Here is a 26,466-nt window from a genome sequence, read left to right as displayed (position 1 = left end):
GATAATCTATATATCCGATCCGGATCATACTCTAACATTGCTTGGCATATATAACCCGTTAAAAGTATATGCTTCTTGTTGATCAGTTGTACTATGGTCGTCATGCCAATGTTTTCGGTGTTTAAACTTGGATGGCCTATCTACCTTGACGTATACAAAATGCTTATCACCAAATTAGTGAGGATGTTAAGAGCTTGGTTTTAAGCACACGTGTGAGGTCAGGAAGGCAGCTACCAAAACTCTTTTTTGTCTCAGATGTCGCGCAATGGGCTAGTTGCGCAAGTCGGGTTTAAGGTTAAAAAATAGGAAAAATGGATTTTAATAATCCAAACTATTACCTATTGGCCAATAATAATCCTAACTATCAACCTAGCTAGTAGCAATCCTAGCTTTCAATTTTGTTATCAATAAAGGTCCCACGCTAACGAATATTAGCTAACTTCGTTTATTTTTAATTACAAAAATAGTAATTCAGAATACACATATTACCAATTTGATAAAAAAACGTTAAATCTTTATGGCAAGGTCTCTGTATCTCCGGCCACCACCAACCACCGGCGCAACCAGCCGCCAACAACGTCCTAAGCCACCGATTTCTTTCTTTCGTTCTCGCCTGAACTCCGAGTTCCATCTTCTAAAATTTACTCAACGACTCATCGAACCACGAGCCGGAGGAGCGTTCCTCATGAGGAAATCTTAATATGATGTACGTGAATTTGTAGAGTATACACAGACGTCGGGAGATGTCACACCCGACCCGGGGGCTAGTCGTGACCGACTGGTATCAACCATGAGCAGTGGAAAAAAAATAAACTTAAAGGAAATTCATAACGTGCTAAGAGTTTGCAAATTCAAAGGTACAACTAAAGAAAACGGTTCAATCATGACCCTTAAATTGTCTTAGGTGCATAGCACCATTAATTAGTCTAGGATGTCATCTAACGATTACATCTTTACTTATCAAGTAGTCTTCATGACTACATTACTTTATTCTTGAAAACAAAGGCTTCTATGGTTCACTAAAGCGACTAGGGCATAACCTGATTCCTTTCTCCAGTGGCTAAGTTACCTGAAAGGTACATACTCAAATACGTCAGCATAATGTTGGTGAGCTCGTGAGTTTAAGACACATAATAATAAAGTTGACACGTCATGGTATATCACATATCAAGTCCACAATCAAACCTGCAACTAGCATAAGTATCCCCAACTCATACTAGAAGTTATACCGTCCCAGACTATCGCCCTGCTAAAAGTAATAATCAAACACGTAGGTTATATGCCGCTACGATCCGCAGATCTCAGTGTGGTTTATCCAACATAGGGTCAATGTGCGTGGGGTATTTGGGTGTGGTTTACCCAACATAGGATCAATGTGCGTGGGTCTCCCAAATAGTACTACCCATACCAGCCTCCGATCCATCCCCTCGGGCTAATGATTGTGTAAAAATTGGGACAAAATTTAGCAATAAACACCCCGATAGTTCCATACCATATAAAAAGTTTAGGAGTATGTACTAGTTCCCAAAAATTAAAGTAAAAAGGGATTACACGCGAGACTCACCGAATGCTCCAAGTAAATCAGTGACTGACTTCCCGAAAGTGGTGGTTCCTATGGTAAATAACGAATTATAAATACTTAACTCAACTAGTTTTAACCTTAATAAAGATTCAATGGTGAAACGAGCATTTAATTCTAAGCGTTGGCCCAAGTGTTAAGTTCCCGGTGGATAAAGTTTCCTTTTATGGAAAGTTTACACTTATACAAGTTATAATATTGGTGATGTGTGTTCAAGTATTTAGTTTAACTTCTAAATGTGTTAGTTATCTCGTTTTACTTGACCGGGTTATAATAAAGTTTCTATATTTAGAAAGTTTGGGCCTTATGTTCGGTTGCGGGTTACCGTACGACCGTAAAAACTATATAATTTTATTCACATCAATAGCATGATCATTTCTGGTTGGAAACATCAGGCCTCGGGTTTTCAATAGTTAACAATTCCGGTAGTCATCGGTGTTGTCGGGTTTTAACGACAAGCCTTTAAAATATGGTTTGCATAACAAATTCCCTTATAATTAAAACTTCTATGTTTTTCAGAATATTAAGGTATACGAAAACATATTATTTTCAGATCTGGGATTTCAACAAGTTTGGTGATGTAAGGACTTAGTTCCCGTACTTTCGTTAGCATTCGTTATGGTGAAAACCGGGTTTAAGACTTGGTAAATTTTAGGAAAATAAGTAAACACTAAAATTATGACTTCATTAAATTATAGTTACTATAAAATTTCAGAGTGGTTATATCTTTGTATTTTTAAATCTGCCCGTTCGGTTTACGCCGGTTCGCCGCAACTAGCGGTTAAATGTGAAATCTTGACCAAAGAGGTGTTGTTTTTCCATAAAATGTTTTATACATTTATATTAAATATTGTAAACAAAATTTTCTGGAAAAATGTGAATCTTACCTTTTTGAAACGTTTTAGTCTTAAAAACCGGACCGTTTGGTTTTAAACGAAACAACACTTTAAAGTTTGTAAACGGGCCTGTTTTGTAAATCCAACTTCCCTTAAACATTTCATAGCTTATATTTATCTTTTTAAAATTATAAGCTTCTGTTTTAAAGGTTCGGTTTTATAATATTTGGAAGTTACAGTTTAACTTGATACTTTGTTCCAAAAATACCCTTTTTAAACGAAAACCCACTTTTGGTCACCAAACCACTTAAATCCAGCTTTGACACATAAAAATTAGTTTTTTCTACATTACACAGGTTTTAAAAACATACACTTGGCTGTATTAATGCTAACGAACTCGGTTTCGGCCCGTTTGGCTTCTAGTTCGATTTTTAATGCGAGGTTTCGCGAAAACAGTTTCAGGTCAGCTTATTATCTTTCAAAATATCAATTTTAGAGCTGTAAAATAATGTTATATTTTTATTTAGGTTTACGGGCTTATTTCTTAGTTAAACGAGTTACAAAATACGGGTTTTAAAAAGGTTTTTAATATACGGTTGTTGTTACTTTTCGGGGCTGGACTTGTGCAGGTTACTAGAATTATTTTTAACTGTTTCAAACTCTTGGAAATTATGTTAACATTCAGAAGTTAAAATGGTCACTTGTCGGTGCGGTTTTCAAACTAGTTTGTCTATTAAACGAGTTACCGGACGGTTTATTGTTAGCTTTCGGGTTTGGTTCTTTTCCAGGTTTAAGGACCAAAATAAAATACTGTTAAATTCTGAAACTATGCTAACAGTTCAGAAGTTAAAAAGTCGAATATTTGTCCGGTTTTGGAACTAGTTTGTCGTTAAACGAGTTACCAAATGACCATCAATTTGGCCACGGTTTTGGGCTGCAATGATATGTGATTTTTATGGTTCCAGGCCCGCATTATGTTCTGCGGATTCTGGTTATTTAAACGAGGTTATACTGTTCAGTTTTTGGCCCCGTTTGTTAGTTTGAAACCATAGTTTTTGTTTACAAATTCGAACTTATTCAGAAAGTTAATTTACTGATGCTCTAAATCAGATTCATTAATATGTTTATTAACAATGTTTAGATAAATTTTAAAAAAAGTTATTTACTTATTCGTTCACGGTTTAACATGCGGGTTTAACACGGAGCCGAAGCTTAGAATAATATGCAAACAGAAACGAATATTGGCTGTAGTGGTACCTGGTGCGCGTTAGGGTTTCATGAGCATCCTGATTCCTTGCTTCTGGACTGATTCCATGAGCAAGCCAGAGACACACACGAAGATTAGGGCTGTTGTAAGTGACAAGAATATTAGAACAATCGAGTAGGGTTCGAATCATAATAGAATAATAATAGAACACTGAATTACTAGATTATGGATGCTCCTTGGCTGGTTCAGAATCTTCAGCAGAGAGACAGAGAGAGAAGCAGATAACATATAGTTTACTTTGAAGATGTTGTAGGAATAAAGATGATAACATTGATTTAAATTGAAAAGAGGGAAAGATTTGATCAGATGACTTCTTGGATACTGAAGACATGCAAAAGGTCTGATTGGGGAAGAGAATTGCTAAAACGTGAATGGGGGCACGTGTGGTTAGAGAATTTAATTGGGCTGCAGAAGATTTGTTTTTGATTTTTGATATAATATATTTTGTTTTTCTTTTTTTATTTGTCTATATATATATTTGTTATCTTCACAAATTATACATAAAATGTTCTAAATAATTAACAATGGGATGGTTTTTTTTTATAAAAATCTTGGGTAATATATTGTAGGTGATTGTACTACAACTCACGATTCTTATTTATCGGTTTTTGTTTTATTTGATTCGGTTGCCGGACATAATATAGAATGTCTTTTGAGGTTTGAGTTATATATTTTGGATACCCGGTAAGATTAAATAATTGTTGGAATGTTTCTTAAAAATTTCTAGTTATCGGGTTCGGGTTCGTTTGGGTTAAACTAGTACCTGTTCGTTTTGTTTATGTCTGGGCCAACTTATCAACATACGGTTCGATTTGACCAACACTATGTTCGGTATCTAAGGATAAGAAAAAACAGATTAGCCCTATATTTGGGGTTGTCACAGTCTCCCATGGTTATAAGAAATTTCATCCTCAAAATTTGCTTAAGGTGTGGTTCTCATACTCTAGTGGTTCCATTCCTTAGCTAACTAACTAACACGATGCTAATATCTGCATGTAAACACATAGCATGTATCACATTTGCAATCAAAGAACACAATTACCTTTTAGATATAAGGACTTAGATCATGCAACACTCTTTTATGGTTTAGGGTCATCTATCACACATGCATCTTCGTCAATTTCACGTTGGTCTAAAAATAAATGCTGGTATTTTCGTTTTGCATCATCCTCCATCTCCCACGTAAATTCTGGTCCTCTCTTCGAATTTCACCTAATTTTCACTATCTGGATTTGACGTCTCCTAAGCTTCTTCACTTGCCTATCTACCACTTCAAGTGGTTCTTCGAGGAAGTTCAACTTCCCATCAAGTTTGATTTCCTCATGCGGTATGACTAACGATTCGTCGGCTACGCATTTTCTTAAATTGGACACATGAAATGTGTCGTGGATATTACCCAGTTCCAGTGGAAATTTAAGACGGTATGCCACCGCACCAATTCTTTCCAACACTTCAAATGGTCCTATGTATCTTGGACTTAATTTACCTTTCTTTCCAAAACGGATAGCGCCTTTCCATGGCAACACCTTCAACAAAACCATATCACCAACTTCAAATTCTAACGGCTTTCGTCTAACGTCGGCATAGCTTTTGTACCGGTCCATTGCCATTTTCAACTTCTCCCTAATCTTAATAATTCTATCGGTCGTTTCTTGAATGATATCGGGTCCTGTCAGTTGACTATCTCCCACTTCTGTCCAACACACATGAGATCTACACTTACAACCATATAAGGCTTCGAATGGCACTACTTGAATGCTTGTGTGATAGCTATTATTGTATGAAAAATCCACTAGCCGTAAGTGAGTATCCCAACTTCCTCCAAATCTAAGACGCATGCCCTCAACATGTCTTCCAACATTTGAATGGTTCGCCCACTTTGACCATCGGTCTGGGGGTGGTAAGCAGTGCTTAAGTCTAAACGCGTACCTAAAGCTTGCTGAAATGATTTCCAGAAATTTGAGGTAAAACGACTATCACGATCCGAAATAATTGAAATTGGTACACCATGGCGAGAGACTATCTCATCCATGTAAAACTTTGCCAACCTCTCCAAGCTATAATTTTCTTTTATTGGTAAGAAATGTGCAGATTTCGTTAGTCGGTCCACTATTACCCAAACTGAGTCATGATCTATTGCAGTCCTAGGCAATTTCTTCACAAAGTCCATTGTGATTCGTTCCCATTTCCATTTTGGAATTTCTGGTTGTTGCAATGGTCTAGACGGTTTCTGATACTCTGCCTTAACCTTGGAACAAGTTAAGCATTTCCTCACGTAGTTCGCAATCGTCTTTTTCATTATGGGCCACCAATAATTAGTCCTTAATCCATGTTACATTTGTCACTTCCGGGATGAATTGAATATCTTGACTTGTGGGCTTCGTCCAAGATCACTTCCCTCAGATTACCAAAACATGGTACCCATATCCTGTTCTCGTACCTCATTGTTCCATAACCAGCGGTTACCAACCATTTTTCCATTCCCGTCATCTCTTCATTGGCAAGGTTTTCTTCCTTAAGTGCTTCCTCCTGTGCAATCTTCATTTGGGAAATTAAGCTAGTTTGCACGCTTATCCTTAAAGCGCGTACTCTTAGCAGTTTGACTCTTTCCTTTCTACTTAAGGCGTCTACTACAACGTTTGCCTTCCCGGGATGATATTGAATTTCACAATCATAGTCGTTCAACAACTCCACCCACCGTCTTTGTCGCATATTTAGCATCTTTTGGTCAAAGATATGTCGTAGGCTCTTATGATCCATGTATAGGACACACTTTGTTCCGTACAAATAGTGTCTCCATATCTTGAGTGCGAAAACAATAGCTCCAAGTTCCAAGTCATGGGTTGTGTAGTTCTTCTCGTGCAGCTTCAATTGCCAAGATGCGTAAGCTATCACCTTGTTTCTCTACATTAGTACGCATCCAATTCCTTGTCGTGAAGCATCACAATAAACTATGAAGTCTTCCGTCCCATCGGGTAATGATAAGATCGTGGCACTACATAGTTTTTGTTTTAAGATCTCGAATGCTTCGACTTGTTTTTCTCCCCATACATACTTAGTCTTATTCTGGGTTAACGAGGTTAAAAGGCTGAGCTATTCGGGAAAATTTTTTAATGAATCTCCTATAGTAACTTGCTAATCCCAAAAATTGCCTAACTTCAGTGGGCGACTTAGGGGCTTTCCATTCCTTGATGGCTTCTATTTATTATGGGTCCACTTGAATACCATCTCATTCACAACATGTCCTAAAAATTTCACTTCTCTCATCCAAAATTCACACTTTGAAAACTTTGCATAGAGTTGCTCCTTTCTAAGAAGTTCTAGAATCTACCTCAAATACTCCTCGTGCTCTTGTTCACTCTTTGAATTGACCAATTGTCATCAATAAACACTATCGCGAACTTGTCCAAGTATGACTTGCACATGCGGTTCATAAGGTCCATAAATACCGCGGGCGCATTGGTTAAACCAAATGGTATTACTAAAAACTCATAGTGCCCATACCTTGTTCAGAATGCGGTCTTTGGTATATCATCCTCCTTGATTCTCATTTGATGATATCCCGACCTTAGATCGATTTTTGAGAAGTAACTTGACCCTTATAATTGATCGAACAAGTAATCAATTCTCGGTAGTGGGTACCGGTTTTTGATTGTTACTTTGTTTAAGTCTCTATATCAATGCACATTCGTAGCGTTCCATCCTTCTTTTTTAACAAAGAGAACGGGGGCTCCCCATGGCGAAAAACTTGGCCTAATAAATCCTTTATCCATGAGCTCTTGCAATTGTGTCACCAACTCTTGCATCTCCGATGGTGCTAGTCGGTAGGACGCTTTAGCAACTGGGGCTGCTCCTGGCTATAAGTCAATTCGGAATTCGACTTGTCGATGAGGTGGTAGTCCAGGAAAATCCTCGGGGAATACATCAGAATACTCGGATACAATTGGTACGTCCTCAATTCGCCTTTCTTTTTCCACCTTCAAAACATATGCAAGATAGGTGACATCCTTTCTGGATACATTGATTTGCCTTCAAGCACGAGATAAGGTTTGGTGTTTTCATCGGCTTGTCACCGCAAATGACAAGTGTCTTATCGTTGGACAATGGGATTCCTATCAACTTTTTATCACAAATAATTTCGGCCTTATTCTTTGCTAACCAATCCATCCCTACAACTACATCAAAACCTCCTAATTTAATTGGCATGAGGTCTATAGGAAATGTTTGGTTATCCAAACGTAAGGAACATCCTTGAATCAATTCTCCTACTTTCAATATTTTCCCATCTGCCAGTTCTACCGTATATTCGTCATTCAACTTACAAGAATCTAATCCAATCATAGGTCTAAAGGTCGTAGAAATGAAACTTTTGGTTGCGCCGGTGTCAAACAATACAGAAGCATAAAAGTCATTTAGTAGGAGCGTACCCGTCACCATGTCTGGTGCTTGACGAGCCTCTTCTGTTGTTATCACAAAGGCACGTCCAGCAGGCCTTCCAACATTTGTCCCCTGAGGGTTTTTGGGTTTCGTGCAATTGGGGTGGATGTGGCCAAGCTCTCCACATTCATAACACTTGGGTGGTTCCTTACAATCCCTGACGAGATATCCCGTTTTCTTGCAACGGTAGCAGGTCGAGGGTTTGCACAGTCAATCATGCACTCGGTTAAATTTGTTGCACAACTTCTTATGTGTGCCATAGTGATGAGTGTTACACTTATTACACCTCGGCCTATTCCCCTGGTAAATCTTCCCTCCACTTCCAAAGCTCCTACCATAACTTCCTCCAAACTTACCCTTATTTGCCCCGGTATCCAACTTCTTAAAGCTACTCCCTTGATCATTTTTAGTCTTAACATCATCCCACTTCCTCTTCAACCCATTAAGACCTCTCGCAATCTCATCTGTTAGCACAACAGCAGTTTTAACAGCCTCTTGAAAAGTAGCAGGCTTGGAAGCCCTCAATGATGGCCTAATTTGGGGATTTAAGCCCCATATATACCTCCCAATTCTTTTTGACTATGGGGTCATCAAGTGCAGTACTAGCCTAGAGAGGTCTTCAAACCTAGTAGTGTACTCTAAGTGCGCGGTTCCTTTCATTTCTAGAGAAAGGCACTCCACTTACATTTTCTCAATCTCATTCACAGGGCAGAATTTCTCAGTCACCGAATTCTTGAAGTCTCCCCAACTCATGCGGGTGAGTGCATCTTCTCCTCTAGTGCCCATTAACATGTTCCACCACGCTAACGCCCCGCTTTTGAATGAAATTGCGGAAAATCTGGCTTTATCAGCTGCTAAGAAGTCGCTAATGTTCAGTGTGGATCCATCTCTTCGAGCCACCTAATGGCTCCAGTAGCTCCTTCAGTACCAAAAAATTCTAGGGGTTTACATGCCATGAAGGTCTTGTAGGTGCAACCTTTCCTTTCAGTAGTTTTCTCATGATCATCTTGCCTTTCCTTTTTGTTGTTATTTTGATCCCTATCATTGTTATTTTGATCCTTGTTGTTTCCTTTTCCCTTGTTAGCATTCAGTTGGGCCACAATACTGGGTATGGCTTTGGCGATACCCTCAACTATCAGTTGTTCAAGGTTAGCATCTTGATCGACCCTGTCATTGTTGTTAACTGATGTTTCAACGGTTGGGCATCACGACCTCCCCAGGTGGCGGCTCGGTTTCCACGACCTACACCGCGGGGACGTCCACGACCTCTTCCTCGTGCCATTTTTCTATAGTTGAACCAAGTTAAATTATCACTTCAAATACACACATTGCTATACAAACAAACAATTTAACATTTATTCACGACGCATATTTTCAACCATGCAATTAAATAAATAAGCAAAATTTAGGCAGGAGCATAATCACTTGCTGCCTATATATTAAATAAAAATAAACAATGTCATGTGGGCAAAAGCATACTCGCTTGATGCCCTAAACAGGAAAATAAAAGATAGTGTCGTGGCAAAAGTGGTAACACTTGATGCCTAGTACAAGAGGGAAATGAAAAAAAATAACGAACATAACTGAACTCCATCACACTCAATTACGCTTCCCGAATCTCATTTTTAACCCCCAAAGGAACCTCCCTGTGCGGCTCATTGTCGTAGCCAAGTCTTCCAAGTGCTCGATTGCTTTATCCACAACTTTTTCCACTTATTGAGCTTGATGACGCAACGCCTCCACCTCTCGTTTGGCCATCCGTCCACGCTCCTTGGTATAGAAGTCCCTTGAATACTGAAAGTAGGGGTCTCGGCTATCGACGTATCCAGAGAAGCTCGCACGTCCCGCCTCAATCTGACGAGAACCATCGTATCGCATCGAGTGTCCGATATGAACAATTCGCCTGGGTGCCATCTTGTGCATATGCAAACCTGCTGGGAGTACCAGTGCAGCTGGTGCCCTCAGAACTAAAGGCTCCATGTGGAACGCGGACCGCAGCTGGTTCCATTCTTGTTGAAGTGCGGTGTCGGTTTGTATTGATATTCTTGCTCCAGGTTAGGGTCTTTGTCCACCTGTTGGTCCAACTCGAACCTCCCTCGAATGGTGTGAGTGGCTTCGCAATCGGCTCCTTCTCGTGGGTGAACTATCCCCACTTGACTCCTCTGTCGGCTCGGTCTTAGACGAGGATAAGATGTAAGGTATTCTATGGAGTAGTGATGCCTCTCGTGCGTTGGCACCAACTTGACGGGATGATCTATCACCGGGGTGAGCTGGAGGCGTGAAGAAGGTATTGAAATCGTGGTGTGCAATGGGCTAGGTGGATCCTCCGATAATGTTCTTTCCATTGTTTTCCGTCTCTGTGAAACAAAAACTTAGCACGCAAAAATAAAGGAAAAAAAGTGTAAAAAAATAAAACAAAATCAAAGTATAACAATTTGATCAATTAGTACATAAGTATATAACATGATGCTAGTTCACACTTTGTTACTTAAATTTCTAGCAAGAATTTGGTTTCCTAAATCACTCGGGTAAGGATTGCTTAGGGGTGGTGTTTCCTATTCCAACACGTGGTCGGGTTTCCCGGGTTGGTTAAAGCTTAGGTACCTATCGGGTTCCTAATTCGCTAAAACCTTTGGCTCTGATACCAATATGTTACACCCGACCGGGGGGTGGGGGTAGGTGTGACCGACTGGTATTAACCATGAGCAACAGAAACTAAATAAACTTAAAGGAAATTCATAACATGCTAAGAGTTTGGAAATTCAAAGGTACAACTAAAGAAAATGGTTCAACCATGACCCTTAAATTGCCTTAGGTGCATAGCACCATTAATTAGTCTAGGATGTCATCTAACGATTACATCTTTACTTATCAAGTAGTCTTCCATGACTACATTACTTTATTCTTGAAAATCAAGGCTTCTACGGTTCACTAAAGCGACTAGGGCATAACCTGATTCCTTTCCCCAATGGCTAAGTTACCTGAAAAGTACATACTAAAATACGTCAATATAATGTTGGTGAGCTCGTGAGTTTAAGACACATAATAATAAATTTGACACACCATGGTATATCACATATCAAGTCCACAATCAAACCTGCAACTAGCATAAGTATCCCCAACTCATACTAGAAGTTATACCCTCCCAGACTATCGCCCTGCTAAAAGCAATAATCAAACACGTAGGTTATATGCCGCAACGATCCGCATATCTCAGTGTGGTTTACCCAAAATAGGGTCACTGTGCGTGGGGTCACCCAAATAGTACTAACCATACAAGGCTCCGGCCCATCCCCTTAGGCTAATGATTGTATAAAAGTTGGGACAAAATTTAGCAGTAAAACACCCCGATAGTTCCATACCATATAGAAAGTTTAGGAGTATATACTAGTTCCCAAAAATTTAAGTAAAAAGGGATTACACGCGAGACACACCGAATGCTCCAAGTAAATCAACGACTGACTTCCCGAAAGTGGTGGTTCCTATGGTAAATAACGAATTATAAATACTTAACTCAACTAGTTTTAACCTCAATAAAGATTCAATGGTTAAACGAGTATTTAGTTCTAAGCGTTGGCCCAAGTGTTAAGCTCCCGGTGGATAAAGTTTCCTTTTATAGAAAGTTTACACTTTGTATAACTTATAATGTTGGTGACGTGTGTTCAAGTATTAGTTTAACTTCTAAATGTGTTAGTTATCTCGATTTACTTGACCAGGTTTTAGTAAAGTTTCTATATTTTGAAAGTTCGGGCCTTATGTTCGGTTGCTGGTTACCGTACGAACGTAAAAACTATATAATTTATTAACATCAGTATCATGATCATTTCTAGTTGGAAACATCAGGCCTCGGGTTTTCAATAGTTAACAATACCGGTAGTCATCGGTGTTGTCGGGTTTTAACGACAAGCCTTTAAAATATGGTTTGCATAACAAATTCCCTTATAATTAAAACTCCAAGTTTTCCAGAATATTAAGGTATACGAAAACATATTATTTTCAGATCTGGGATTTCAGCAAGTTTGGTGATGTAAGGACTTAGTTCCCGTACTTTCGTTAGCATTCGTTTTGGTGAAAACCGGGTTTAAGACTTGGTATATTTTAGGAAAATAAGTAAACACTAAAATTGTGACTTTATATAATTATAGTTACTGTAAACATTCAGAATGTTCATATCTTTGTATTTTTAAATTTGCCCGTTCAGTTTACGCCGGTTCGCCGCAACTAGCGGTTAAATGTGAAATCTTGACCAAAGAGGTGCTGTTTTTCCATAAAATGTTTTATACATTTATATTAAATATTGTAAACATAAATTTCTGGAAAAATGTGAATCTTACCTTCTTGAAACGTTTTAGTCTTAAAAACCAGCCCGTTCGGTTTTAAACGAAACATCACTTTAAAGTTTATAAACGGGCCTGTTTTGTAAATCCAACTCCCCTTAAACATTTCATAGCTTATATTTATCTTTTTAAAATTATAAGCTTCTATTTAAAGGTTCGGTTTATAATATTTGGAAGTTACGGTTTAACTTGATACTTTGTTCCAAAAATGCCCTTTTTAAAGGAAAACCTACTTTTGGTCACCAAACCACTTAAGTCCAGCTTTGACACATAAAAATAAGTTTTTTTACATTACATAGGTTTTAAAACATACCCTTGGCTATATTAATGCAAACGAACTCGGTTTCGTCCCGTTTGGCTTCTAGTTCGATTTTTAATTCGAGGTTTCGCAAAAACAGTTTCGGGTCAGCTTATTATCTTTTATTAGACATAGTTTAATATTATGTTATATTAGAGGGATTAGAGTGTAATATTGTATTCTATATATACTCATGTATATTCAGCAAATATAATCACAATTCAATAACAATTACATCTTTACCAAGTTTAACCTGGTATCACAGCCAAGGATCAAACCCCCTAATTCTGCCGTCATCCCTTCTTTTTTTTTTCCGATCACAACCCTACCACAGCTCTGCTGTCCTCTTTTTCGATCACCCAATCACCATGATTACCCTTGTCGCCTTCTCCCAATCAGACTAGACTATCCACAACTCTCACAAGTTTGGATTTACCCTGTCCCCCACCAATTATGGTCATTGGAAGACTATGATTCATCCGTTTTTGGTCACAAAAAACCTGTTCGGTTATATAGATGGCACAATTCCATCTCCAGCACCTACTATTCTTGTTTCATCTTCTGCTGGTAAAGACAAGGAAGATGCTCTCCCACAACAAACCCAAACGAATCCTCAGCATGCAATCTGGGTCTCTAATGATGCCCATATCCACATGCTCTTGCTGTCCACAATCTCTGAAATCTCTTTTCAGCATGTGCAGGGCTCTACTTCTAGGGAGCTTTGGCTGTCTCTGGAACGTGCCTATGCTCCTCATACGGCTTCTAGAGAGTACACTTTGAAGACTCAATTGCTACGGATTGAGATTAAGCCTAATGAATCCTCTTCAGCCTATCTAACTCGGGCTCAAGAGTATGCGTTTGCTCTAGAAAATATTGGTGAACCGATGAAGGAAAAAGATATCGTGATGCTAGTGATTTCTGGTCTTCGTGAAGAATACCACGGCGTGAAGACAACAACCCTTAGTCGTCAATTGGTGTTCAACGAGCTTCATGCTCTGTTTGAAGATCATGATTACATGTTAAAGAAAACAGCAGCTGCTATGCCTCCCACACAAGCTTTTACTGCAGCCCGTGAACCCGCTGCTTCGGCCACTGCTGCCCCGACCAGTTCACTGCCCCATTCTGATGCTGTTTAGGCTGTCCAACAGCTGGCTGCCTAGCTAGGGTTACAACTACAATTGCCTTCTTCTCCGTCCCCACAGGCCAACTATACAACCCGCAACACAAACCGCAACCCAAACAATAGACAAGGAAACAACCGTGGAGGACGTGGCAATTATAACAGCTCCAACAATCGTTCCAACATAGGAGGTAATAGAAATCAATTCAGTTGGGCTTCTAATCAAAATACCATGTATGGTACTTGTAACAGGTGTGGCATCGGTCATATACCGTCTCAATGCCCTAACCTTGATCTTATAACCACACGCTCAGGACATCAACCATCTGCCAACTTTGTTGATTACCGCTCACAACAGGCATTTACCAACTGGCTCACCGACACCGGATCCAGCCACCACGTAGCACCGAATCTCTCCAGCCTCGATAACTCAGAAGCCTATTATGGGGTGACAACCTTCATGTTGGCAACGGTAAGGGACTTCCCATTTTACACATTGGTTCAACTCATTTTTCCTCATCCACAAAAACCTTTAATCTTTAAAACATACTTCATGTTCCAGAAATTAAACAAAATCTCCTTTCTGTCCAACGTTTTTGCCTTGATAATAACGTTTATTTTGAATTTCACGCTACTCATTTTGTTGTGAAGGACAAGTCTACACACACTATCCTCCTCACGTTTCCAAGTAATGGCGGTCTGTATTCCATCAAGCTTCCGCGGTTACAACCTACTCCCAAAGTTTCCTTTTCTGCTGTTCGTGCTTCCGCTTCTACTTGGCATCAAAGACTGGGACATCCTCATCCACAGCTTTTGAAGTCAATGCTTTCTGCTTATCATTTACCTTTACAAAATAATGTAATTTCCAGTACTGTTTGTGATTCTTGTTTTGTTGGAAAATCTTCCAAGTTACATTTATTACCTTCTACTTTTAAAAGTTCAAGTGTTTTGGATCTTATTTTTTGTGATGTATGGGGACCCGCTTCCGTTACGTCCTTTGAGGGTCACAATTATTTTCTCTTATGTGTAGACCATTATTCTAAATTTATGTGGATCTTTCCTTTTAAACGAAAGTCTGATGTTCTGGATATATTCAAACAATTTATCATTATGGCTGAGAGACAATTTAGCACCAAACTCAAATCAGTGCAAAGTGACTGGGGTGGAGAATTTCGTAGCCTATATACTTATCTCACCACCTTAGGCATCACCCATCGTCTCTCTTGCCCACATACCAGTGAACAAAACTGCATCGTGGAACGCCGCCATCGTCATGTTGTCGAAACAGGTCTTACCTTATTAGCCCAATCCCACGTTCCATTACGTTTTTGGAATTTTGCCTTCGACACGGCGGTTACCTAATAAATCGTATGCCTTCTCATACAAATTCCTCAATTTCACCATGTGAACACATCTTTCATCGTTGACTTCTCTTTCTTACGGGTCTTTGGCTCTCAATGCTTCCCTCATCTCCGTCCATACAACAAACATAAAATGGATTTTCGGTCCACACCGTGTGTCTTTTTATGCTACAGCCCTACCCACTATATCTATCGATGCTTTGATCCAAACACCGAACGGATCTACATTGCCCGACATGTTCGCTTTCATGAACAACACTTTCCTTTTCACAAACGATCCATCCCACACTCTCCCTCTCATGAATCTGACACGTATGTCTCGTCCTATCCTACTCACCCACCTACACCACCCAACTCACCCACACCACCTACACCAACCAACCAACCCCCAGCACCTCTACACCCTCCTCTTGTCCACACTTATGCCCGCCGGCCTAAACCCAACACAACATATTCCACAGAATCTGTTGATGCAGCCCCTTCAAAACCTCCTACGGCTGCTGCAGCCCCTCCTACGGCTGCTGCAACCCCTTAGGCTGCAACTCAGCAGTCTCTCTCAGACCTGCCCGACTCCCTTGCTGCATCGCAGCCCACTCCAGCTCCTATGACCCGACCACCTACCCATTCACGGCCGCCTAATCTTCGCCAAAACCCCAAAGCTACCAAACCTTACAATGCCGCCACCTTTCACTCTACCACACATAATCCCGACACTGAACCTGCCTCCTTTACTGTTGCTAACACAGACCCAAAATGGTGCCAGGCCATGGCTGATGAGTATTCAACGTTGCTGCGAAATGGTACGTGGTCCTTGGTACCACGTGCTCCGGGTTCTAATGTGGTTGATTGCAAATGGGTTTACAAACTCAAACGCGATCAAACAGGGGCTATCACTAGCCATAAAGCACGTTTAGTCACCAAAGGTTTTCGACAACAACCGGGCATTGATTATCAAGAGACATTTAGCCCGGTTGTCAAGTCTACCACTATTCGTGTCGTACTTTCTTTAGCAGTTGCTCAAAAATGGCAACTTCGACAACTTGATGTTCAGAATGCGTTTCTACACGGCGACTTAAACGAAACTGTCTATTTACAGCAGCCACCAGGTTTTGTTAACCCCCTGAAACCAGATCATGTGTGTCTTTTACATAAGTCCCTTTATGGTTTGAAGCAAGCCCCTAGAGCCTGGTTTCACAAGTTGTCTATGGCTCTTCATGGGCTTGGTTTTCGAGGCTCCAAGACAGATTTTTCTCTTTTTGTTTACTCATTAGGGGGCACGTTACTGTACCTACTTGTCTACGTTGATGATATTATTCTCACAGGTAACAATTCACGGGCTATTGATCAGGTAGTTCTCAATCTCAGCATGTCATTTGCTGTCCAGGACATGGGCAGACTCTCCTATTTTTTGGGCATTGAGATTCTTTACAGTGGCCAGGACATACTATTGTCCCAACAGAAGTATATTAACGAGCTCTTACAACGTGCCAGCTTGTCTAATGTTCACCCGGTTGACTCGTCTATTACACCGAGTGCGAAGTTGGCCTTGGGTGACAACTCCCCATTTGAGAACCCGGTTAAATATATGCAGGTTGTGGGTGCCCTTAAATATGTCACGCTTTCTCGTCCGGACATTACCTATGCAGTCAATAAGGTCTGTCAATTTATGCACTCGCCAACAGAGAATCAATGGTCAGCTGTTAAGCGCATTCTACGGTACTTGAAGGGTACTGCCACACATGGTCTTCTAATTAAACAGCAATCTCCTTCGGTTCTTCATGCCTACACAGATGCTTCTTTCAACAACTTGAGTGCCTTTTCTGATGCTGATTGGGCTGGGTGTCCAGATGACCGTCGATCCACCAGGGGTATGCTATCTATCTTGGGTCTAATCTTGTGTCTTGGTCAGCTCGTAAAAAAAAGATTGTCTCTAGGTCATCTACAGAATCAGAGTATAAAGCCCTTGCAGACACGGTTGCTGAATTAACTTGGTTACGGGCACTCTTGCATGAACTACATGTTCCAGCACGAACAACCCCAACAATATGGTGCGACAATCTTGGTGCAACATACCTGGCAGCAAATCCTGTCTTTCATGCACGTACAAAGCACGTTGAGGTAGACTTTCATTTTGTCCGAGAACAAGTTGCTCAACGAAAACTCTCGGTGCAGTTTATCTCCACAGAAGATCAGATTGCAGATGTTTTTACCAAGGCTCTACCCTCTCCAAGATTCTTGTTCTTACAGTCTAAGCTAAGAGTTGCTTCCCGGCCTTAGCTTGCGGGGGGATATTAGACATAGTTAAATATTATGTTATATTAGAGGGATTAGAGTGTAATATTGTATTCTATATATACCCATGTATATTCAACAAATATAATCACAATTCAATAACAATTACATCTTTACCAAGTTTATATTCTTTCAAAATATCATTTTTAGAGCTGTAAAATAATGTCATATTTTTATTTAGGTTTACGGGCTTATTTCTTAGTTAAACGAGTTACAAAATACGGGTTTTAAAAAGGTTTTTAATATACGGTTGTTGTTACTTTTTGGGGCTGGACTTGTGCAGGATACTCGAATTATTTTTAACTGTTTCAAACTCTTGGAAATTTTGTTAACATCCAGAAGTTAAAATGGTCACTTGTCGGTGCGGTTTTCAAACTAGTTTGTCTATTAAACGAGTTACCAGACGGTTTATTGTTAGGTTTCGGGTTTGGTTCTTTTCCAGGTTTAAAGACCAAAATAAAATACTGTTAACTTCTGAAACCTATGCGAACAGTTCAGAAGTTAAAAAGTCGAATATTTGTCCGGTTTTGGAACTAGTTTGTCGTTAAACGAGTTACCAAATGACCATCAATTTGGCCACGGTTTTGGGCTGCAATGATATGTGATTTTTATGGTTCCAGGCCCGCATTATGTTCTGCGGATTCTGGTTATTTAAACAAGGTTATACTGTTCAGTTTTTGGCCCCGTTTGTTAGTTTGAAACCATAGTTTTTGTTTACAAATTCGAACTTATTCAGAAAGTTTATTTACTGATGCTCTAAATCAGATTCATTAATATGTTTATTAACAATGTTTAGATAAATTTTAAGAAAAGTTATTTACTTATTCGTTCACGGTTTAACATGCGGGTTTAACACGGAGCCGAAGCTTAGAATAATATGCAAACAGGAACGAATATTGGCTGTAGTGGTACCTGGTGTGCGTTAGGGTTTCACGAGCAACCTGATTCCTTGCTTCTGGATTAATTCCACGAGCAAGCCAGAGACACACACGAAGATTAGGGCTGTTGTAAGTGACGAGAATATTAGAACAATCGAGTAGGGTTCGAATCATAATAGAATAATAATAGAAAACTGGATTACTAGATTATGGATGCTCCTTGGCTGGTTCAGAATCTTCAGCAGAGAGACAGAGAGAGAAGCAGATAACAGATAGTTTACTTTGAAGATGTTGTATGAATAAAGATGATAACATTGATTTAAATTGAAAAGAGGGAAAGATTTGATCAGATGATTTCTTGGATACTGAAGACATGCAAAAGGTCTGATTGGGGAAGAGAATTGCTAAAACGTGAATGGGGGCACGTGTGGTTAGCGGATTTAATTAGGCTGCAGAAGATTTGTTTTTGATTTTTGATATAATATATTTTGTTTTTCTTTTTTTATTTGTCTATATATATATTTGTTATCTTCACAAATTATACATAAAATGTTCTAAATAATTAACAACGGGATGGTTTTTTTATAAAAATCTTGGGTAATATATTGTAGGTGATTGTACTACAACTCACGATTCTTATTTATCGGTTTTTGTTTTGTTTGATCCGGTTGCCGGACATAATATAGAATGTCGTTTGAGGTTTGAGTTATATATTTTGGATGCCCGGTAAGATTAAATAATTGTTGGAAAGTTTCTTAAAAATTTCTAGTTATCGGGTTCGGGTTCGTTTGGGTTAAACTAGTACCTGTTCGTTTTGTTTACCTCTGGGCCAAACTTATCGACATACGGTTCGATTTGACCAACACTATGTTCGGTATCTAACGATAAGAAAAAAAATTAGCCCTATATTTGGGGTTGTCACGGCAGATTTGAAGCAGCAACGAAAGGATCTTTCGCCATCGTCAACGGCGATGATGAGCAGCCACGGCGAGTGCCCGAGCTAAGGTTTCAATGAGCTGAAAACCGAGGTCATCCAGGACGAGGCTTCTCCAGCGAAGAAGCTACATATATTACTTGATTCACCCGAAGGTCGTCAAGAGCCCATGTGGTTCAATTCTTTCAGCGTGAAGCTTGTAAAGAGATCTGGATTTTCTAGGTTTAGGCTTTGATTTTAGTTATAAACAAGCTGAGTGCTCAATTGTTTTAATTCTGATCGACTGCACCTCTTTAACTTTTATGTTCATAGAATTCTTACTTATTAATTTATGCATATTGAAATAGTTTAATGATTCAAGTTAGGTGAGAATATGTTTTACATAAGATCCTTGTATGTTATAAGTAAATCCATATTTTAACAAGTGTGCTTGACACATTTACCAAGTTTACTTGATAGAGTTAAGCGACAAGTAAATAGTCAAGGTTATTCAAAAAATATTCATTTTGATCAAATTCAATCCAAAGTCATGAAGTATGCTTGACAAACATATATTTTAACTAAAACACCCAAGTTTACTCTAAACATGTATTTAAAGCATATGCACATATTTATATCACATATTCAGCAAGTATGCATGAATGAGATGACCTTCTAAACAACCAAGTTTACTCGAAAGTGCATAATCATCAAAGTGTACTCGAAAATACATGATCAGACATATTCAAAGCAAATAAGTATCAAGTATGCTCCTATGAGTTTGAACTTCAAATAAAATGACCAAATTTACTCGAAAGTTTTAAAAACATCAAAGTTTACTTGAACTTACATCTGCAAGCATATTCAAAGTGAAAATGCAACACTTTTTGACTTAGACTTTACATCAAAAAGTTTTATCATTAAAGTTCAAAGTTTAAGAGCAAATGGTGCATAATGAGATCAAATTTCAGTTTAATCCTTTCAAATGTTTTTCTCTTTTATAAAAAGATCTCAACATGAGATCATGTTGATTAAGTCACCTTTCAATACTTCATTATCAGCATTATTATGACATAATAGACAGGTTAATAGCAGGTATTTACTTAGCATGAATTTTATTACTTTGGTGATATGCTTAGGGTTCAATTAGGTACATAATACAAAAATGGATAACACTTATTGCACTATGATGTTCCATATCTCTTCTCAAGACTTATTTGGCTTTCTCCAGATCACCCCTATTTGACTTCAACCCCTTAATATTTGGTCAAAATATTTTTATGACAGAACCTTTAAACTTTCTTAATAAATTCTTTTCAAACTTGTCAAACTTTTGAGTTTGAACGTTGGACTTACATGCCACTCAGTTCGGACTTACAGGCCTTTCATTTAAGGTGTTTAAGACTTATAATGATACCCCACCTCAGTAGTTCTAGTTTAAACTCTCATGTTTGTTTTCTTTCAAAACTTTTGAACATTTATCAACTTTTGGTTGATGTATAATCTGCAACATTCGTTACTTTTCAAAACCCGAAAATCCTCCCTGTTTTAAATTTTCGGTTTTTTTTATTATATATAAATATAAATATATATTTCAAGATTCGTCAAGTAATAAATCAACCATTTTCTATTCGTTTCGTTTAAATAACAAAACTCTGGTATTAAAGGTTGTACTTAAACAAATCCCGAGCTACCCAAGTATAATACGAAAAATATCTAACTTCATAAACTTTTATACTATTATTATAACATTCAAAAGTTCAAGGTTTATTATGTAAATATATTTTAAATTCTGTTTTAATATTAAATGAAACCTGAGGGACCATTTGTGTAAATTATTCAAATCATCATCATCATCATCATCATCATCGTACTCAGTATATCCCACCAATAGCAAAGCTATGGTAGGGTCTGAGGAGGGTAAGACGTAGGCAGCCTTACCTCTACCCGATAGGGATAGAGAGGCTGCTTCCGGTGAGACCCCCGGCTCGATAGTAGTTTTGCATCAAGCCTTGGACATAAGGCACATAGCACTCAATCATCGGGACACCGGCTGATCGGTGCATGTACCCTTATCTTTCAGCTATCAATGCCACTACATGATGCCTGATTAACCGTCCGTCACTTTTAACGTTATTTTCACGAGATTAGTAAAATAACGTCAAAATTAGTGCAATTTCACTTTTGCCCACCCGAGGGTTCACACATATATACATCATATGTGCGCACCGCAAACAGGGCTATAAAAGTGTTCCAATTAGGTCACTCATGCATATTTTTCTCAAATCGGGTCACTAAATCTTTAAATCGAGTCTCACCAATTTTTTTGTTTGTTAAGAAAGAAATGGAGGATAAGATGTGGGGGTCGGAATTTGCAATATATGAAGTTATATTTTAAAAAATTTTAAAAAACGTTAATTATATTAAAATTCAAAAATAAAAAATATAATCCACGTCGCAATTCAACGTCAACATCAAAAAAAAGATAAAAAGATTTCCTATGTGAACAAAAAATAAAAACGTTAAAAAAACATGTTAAAACCTTTAATTTAATAAAATATGAAAGTTGAATGACCTAATTGGAACAGTTTTTAAAGTTGACTGACCTAATTGGAACACTTCTGAAACTTGGTTACTATTCTATGAAATTGCCCTTAATAATAATAATAAACAGCATCAGTAGCCCCAGCTTCCCCGTTTTTCCGGCCGCAATTCCGGCGACATTCCGGCATTCCCAAATACCCCTTAAAACCCGCTCTTTGACCCAATTAATTCGTAAAACGTGTTTCTCCACTAATTAAGACCAGTAATCAATATATTTAACTTGTTATAATAACTTTAAATCACATATTTGAATCTGGAACCGCCGAACTTTGTTTTAAAACTTAATCAACAACAACTAAACATAATACAGCCAAATTGAGCCTATAAATAGGACCCTAGGCTTCGTATAAACTCGCACCAATCTTTATATTCATCTATAACACTCTCTAAAACCTCTAAAAATTTCCGGCGAAAACCGAACTCCGGCGGGCTTGTTCTTCGTCATTCCGGCACCAAATAGGTAATTAAAATATGTTTTCGAATCCTTTAAACCCGTCTAACTAAACCCCTAACTTAGTTCGGGCAAACATGGAACGGTTTGAACTAACTGAATCTAGGGTTTGTATGGGGAAGAAGATGAATAAGAGTATTATTATATATAAATCAAATTTCATCCTTATAACAAACTGATGAGCTGGTGCAGTGGTTAAACCATCTTTGTGTGTCCCATTGAACCCGGGTTCGAATCTGGTCACAACAGTTTTTGTTTTCATTTTTTTAAAGCTTTTTATATTTTGTTAAAAATTAAATAAAAATCATTCTAAGTTAACTAATAATTGTTTCATCTCATTTTTTAGCATTTGCATTCAAAAACTAAACTTCTAAAAGCCCAAATTTCGTTTTCGTTAAGTTTATCTTTAGAAACCCAATTAATATTATATTAAAAACTATTATTTCGTTAAACTTTTTAATACGCTAATATAATTATTTTCACGCTAAAACTCCGTTAAAGATCCATAATTCATAATCGTTGTAAATTTCAAACTCGTCAAGTCTTGTTTAAACTCGTAAAACATATATATATATACTTTTGTTCGTAAACTTTAAACTTTGTTAACATATTCGTTGTTCAAAATAAAATATACCGTTAACATCAAAATCTCATAAACGTTATAATTATCAAACTCGATATTAGTCTCGTAGTTTAAATTTAAACTAATATTAAATTAATAATTTAATTTGTTAAAAAATTGTTAATGTATAAAATCAATCAATCAATCATACCCAGTGGAGTCCCACCAATAGAAAAACTATAAGTAGGGTCTGGGAAGGGTGGGATGTAGGCACACCGTACCTCTATCCAATGGGATAGAGAGGTGACTTTCAGAGAGACCCTCAGCTCTTGACTACATATGTATGCGGCAATAAAAGAAAATCAAAGTTCAACTATGGTATAATTGATAATAGCACGTAGTAAAAATGATAATATATATAGAGAGAGCAAAGTTAAAATAAGAAGTAGATTTAGCCTAAGAAGTGTAGAAAGTGTGTTTTCACCACTATATCTATTAAAACAAACCGAACAAAAAACACACTTTCCATATCCACCGTCAGATCAACATATCTAACGCACCAGATTACTTCTTACACTTCTTAGACAAACTCCACTTCTTATTTTAACCCCACCATATATATATATATATATATATATATATATATATATATATATATATATGAAGGGGGTGTTAATGTATAAAATGATATTAAAATATCCAACTCCATAATAAAATGTACATTCAACACTTCTAAATCCCAACAACCTGATTTATCTACGTTTTATAAGTCGTTAGTTAATATTGATTTTGTGATGTTAATTCTAGTTCGTGAAGTTCAATTGCTCCGGTTTCATTTACGCACTTTCGATTTTATTTCAAGTTTGTCTTCAACTTCAAGGTGAGTTTTTCACACCCCCTTTTACTCTTTTATTACTTTTGGGGGCAGCATATATATCCTATCCAAATTAAAATTTCGTTTATCCATTATTTACAAACTACAATTCGCTACATGGACTTGTGTGTTTATTTGTTTACTTACTCAAATATTGCGTGCTCATGGTTTTCTCATTAAGTATGATCATACGCTCCCCCCCCCCAATTCACTCAGGATCTCGATGTTATGAGTGGAATAGGACCCCTGATCCGAGTACGTTGGTTGTTACCAATGGAAATGACACTTACTTGCGCTATTATCCGAGTACATTGGTGCGCAATCCCAACTGGAAAGGACGTTACTTGCTCATTTACACTTGCTCATGGAATTGTAGATTTTTATGTACTTATATCAAACTTGTGTGAACTCACCAACTATTCATTTAGTTGACATTATTTTATATATATGATACAGGTACATCTATTTGAAGTTGACAAAAGAAGAAGACATTAGAACTTAGGGTATTCCAATAAATGGCCAAGTTAAATTGTTCTTGTATTTTCCATTTATTTCTTGTTACAAACTTGTGTACTTGATGTTTAAATCAATTAATAATAATATTGTCACTTAATAGTGTCACATGTGTTTTGAGCAATCTGTACATCACACTCAGGCGTTTCTGCTTTAGCCGGGGTGTTACAGATTGGTATCAGAGCCGTGACTATAAGATAGGATATTAGACATAGTGTTCTAATTGGTTATAGCTTATTTTAATTATTTTAGGGTTGCATGATTAGAAATTATGTGAGCCTAATTGATTTATCAATGCAAATTTTTTTGTTATTATTGATTTGTTTATGCCTCATGTACACAAATGCTATTATACTTTGCCTAATGTACACAAACATCACACACAAGTCCAAGGCTTATGCCTAACATAAAGATTTTCCAGGATATTCAATAATTAGAATTTAAAATTTTCAGATTCTGATGGTTTATGCGACGTGTGACGTCCGACTCTCTATGTTTTACAATGTGTTTTAACTGAATGTCGTGGTGATACACTAATAATCATCTTTTGGTTCGATTTAGTTACGCATTTTACTATGAGAATAATTAATTTTAAAAATTTTTGGGACCCATTTTTTTTATTTATGCAATTATTTACTGTTTAAAATTTTAAAAGTTCGAAAGGTAATAACCAAATTTTCAATATGATTACTTTATTATTTCACTATTACGTTTTAGAATTGAAAATTCAAAAAGTTATGGTGATACATAAATGGTTGAATTTTGATTCGATCACCATATTATTTTATTCATTTACTACTATGTTTTAGAATTGAAAATTCGAAAGACATGAATGGACGAATATCAATTCGATTACCTAATTGCTATATTCATTTACCCTTATGTTTAGAATTGAAAATTCAAAAAAAGTCATGGTGGTTCATGAACACTCGATTTTCAATTTGATTTCATTATTTATTGTTAAGTTTAATACCTTTTCCATATGATTATTCAATAATTTATGAGATTTTTCGTTTATTGAAAGGTGAAAACTCATGACGCTTCATGGGAATTCCAATTTCGATTTCAAATTTTGTTTCATACGATTTCTTTTCTTTACTTGTTTTTTATTGATGTATCTATTAGTCGTTTTCATACTTACGCCCCAAGCCACGCGAATTCTTCACGTTTCGTATCATGCCTTTTCTTTTTCCTAGTTGTTGCACTCAACCCGCAAAATGACAATCCAAGTTATCAAGCAAATGTTCTCCACGATCCCGATCACCTCACGTTTAACCACACCCACCTTCATCACTATAGTAAATTCAAATTCAAACCTAGCACAATTCTTCGAAACTCAAACCAAACCCAACCGAAAATCCTAGCACAAAAACACGCACTTTGAATAGCATGTGTAAATCCCACCACTGTACTTCCCTGAAACATTGATATACTTCAATTGTGGTAGATTCAATTACCACTTATTGCTAAAACCTACCCAAACTCAACGCCACTCACCTATCTGCAAGACCTGTACCTAACCATTTGTCTCAGTCATATGCTTGACCACACGCTTCAAGCCTGCCATTATTATGGTGACCAAGCACACCCGCCATACTTCGGAAGGCCTAACTTGTTTCCGTCATGCGATACCTTACCCCGCAGCCTTTGTCTATTCTATTCGATTCTTCGGTTTCGATACCTAGTTTATTTTACAAACTCATCAAACTCGTCTATATTTTCTTTTGCATACTTTTCCATCTTTCATTTTCTTTGCGAACACCTTGTGCTTATAATTCCAAATCCTCGGTTATTTTAAAAAGTTAAAATTCAATCGAGTGGATTTTTTTTATGAAAAGGACTTCAAATCAATCCAAATGATTCATTTTCTATACTATTATATATTATCATTGAAATTATCATTATTATTATTTTTAAAATTATTGTTATTACTAGTATCAACGTCACTACTATTATTATTACTATTCTTCCAAATAAAATAATTAAAGTAAAATATTTTGCTTCAAACAAGTCTTAAACCCTTATAGGCTATTTTTCATTCAACAAATCAGATTATCTGACATTCTTTTTCATATGTTGTTGGCCAAAAGAAAACATATATATTTTTTTACGTTAAGGATTTCATAAAATTCAAAAGTTTTAGC

General features: G+C 37.5%; 2 protein-coding genes across 2 annotated transcripts; one reads left to right on the top strand and one right to left on the bottom strand.

Moving 5' to 3' along the window:
* Nucleotides 1-6,004: 6,004 nt before the first annotated feature.
* On the bottom strand, nt 6,005-6,442 carry LOC143543155 (uncharacterized). The gene has a single exon (XM_077035544.1). It carries the CDS (start codon nt 6,440-6,442, stop codon nt 6,005-6,007), a length of 438 nt encoding a protein of 145 aa, XP_076891659.1.
* Nucleotides 6,443-13,224: 6,782 nt separating this feature from the next.
* Nucleotides 13,225-13,890, top strand: LOC143543154 (uncharacterized). Its single transcript, XM_077035543.1, has one exon. The coding sequence runs from the start codon at nt 13,225-13,227 to the stop codon at nt 13,888-13,890; it is 666 nt and encodes a 221-aa protein (XP_076891658.1).
* Nucleotides 13,891-26,466: the final 12,576 nt, after the last annotated feature.

Source organism: Bidens hawaiensis, unplaced genomic scaffold (assembly GCF_021521415.1).
Source record: "Bidens hawaiensis isolate Kalapana, Puna unplaced genomic scaffold, B.hawaiensis_p1.1 tig00013074_1, whole genome shotgun sequence".
Lineage (NCBI taxonomy): Eukaryota > Viridiplantae > Streptophyta > Magnoliopsida > Asterales > Asteraceae > Bidens > Bidens hawaiensis.
This window is presented reverse-complemented; position numbering and strand designations above follow the sequence as displayed.

Excerpts from the sequence above, each read along its gene's own strand:
- LOC143543154 (XM_077035543.1), top strand. The coding sequence starts at position 13,225 with ATGATTCATCCGTTTTTGGTCACAAAAAACCTGTTCGGTTATATAGAT.
- LOC143543155 (XM_077035544.1), bottom strand. The coding sequence starts at position 6,442 with ATGGATCATAAGAGCCTACGACATATCTTTGACCAAAAGATGCTAAAT.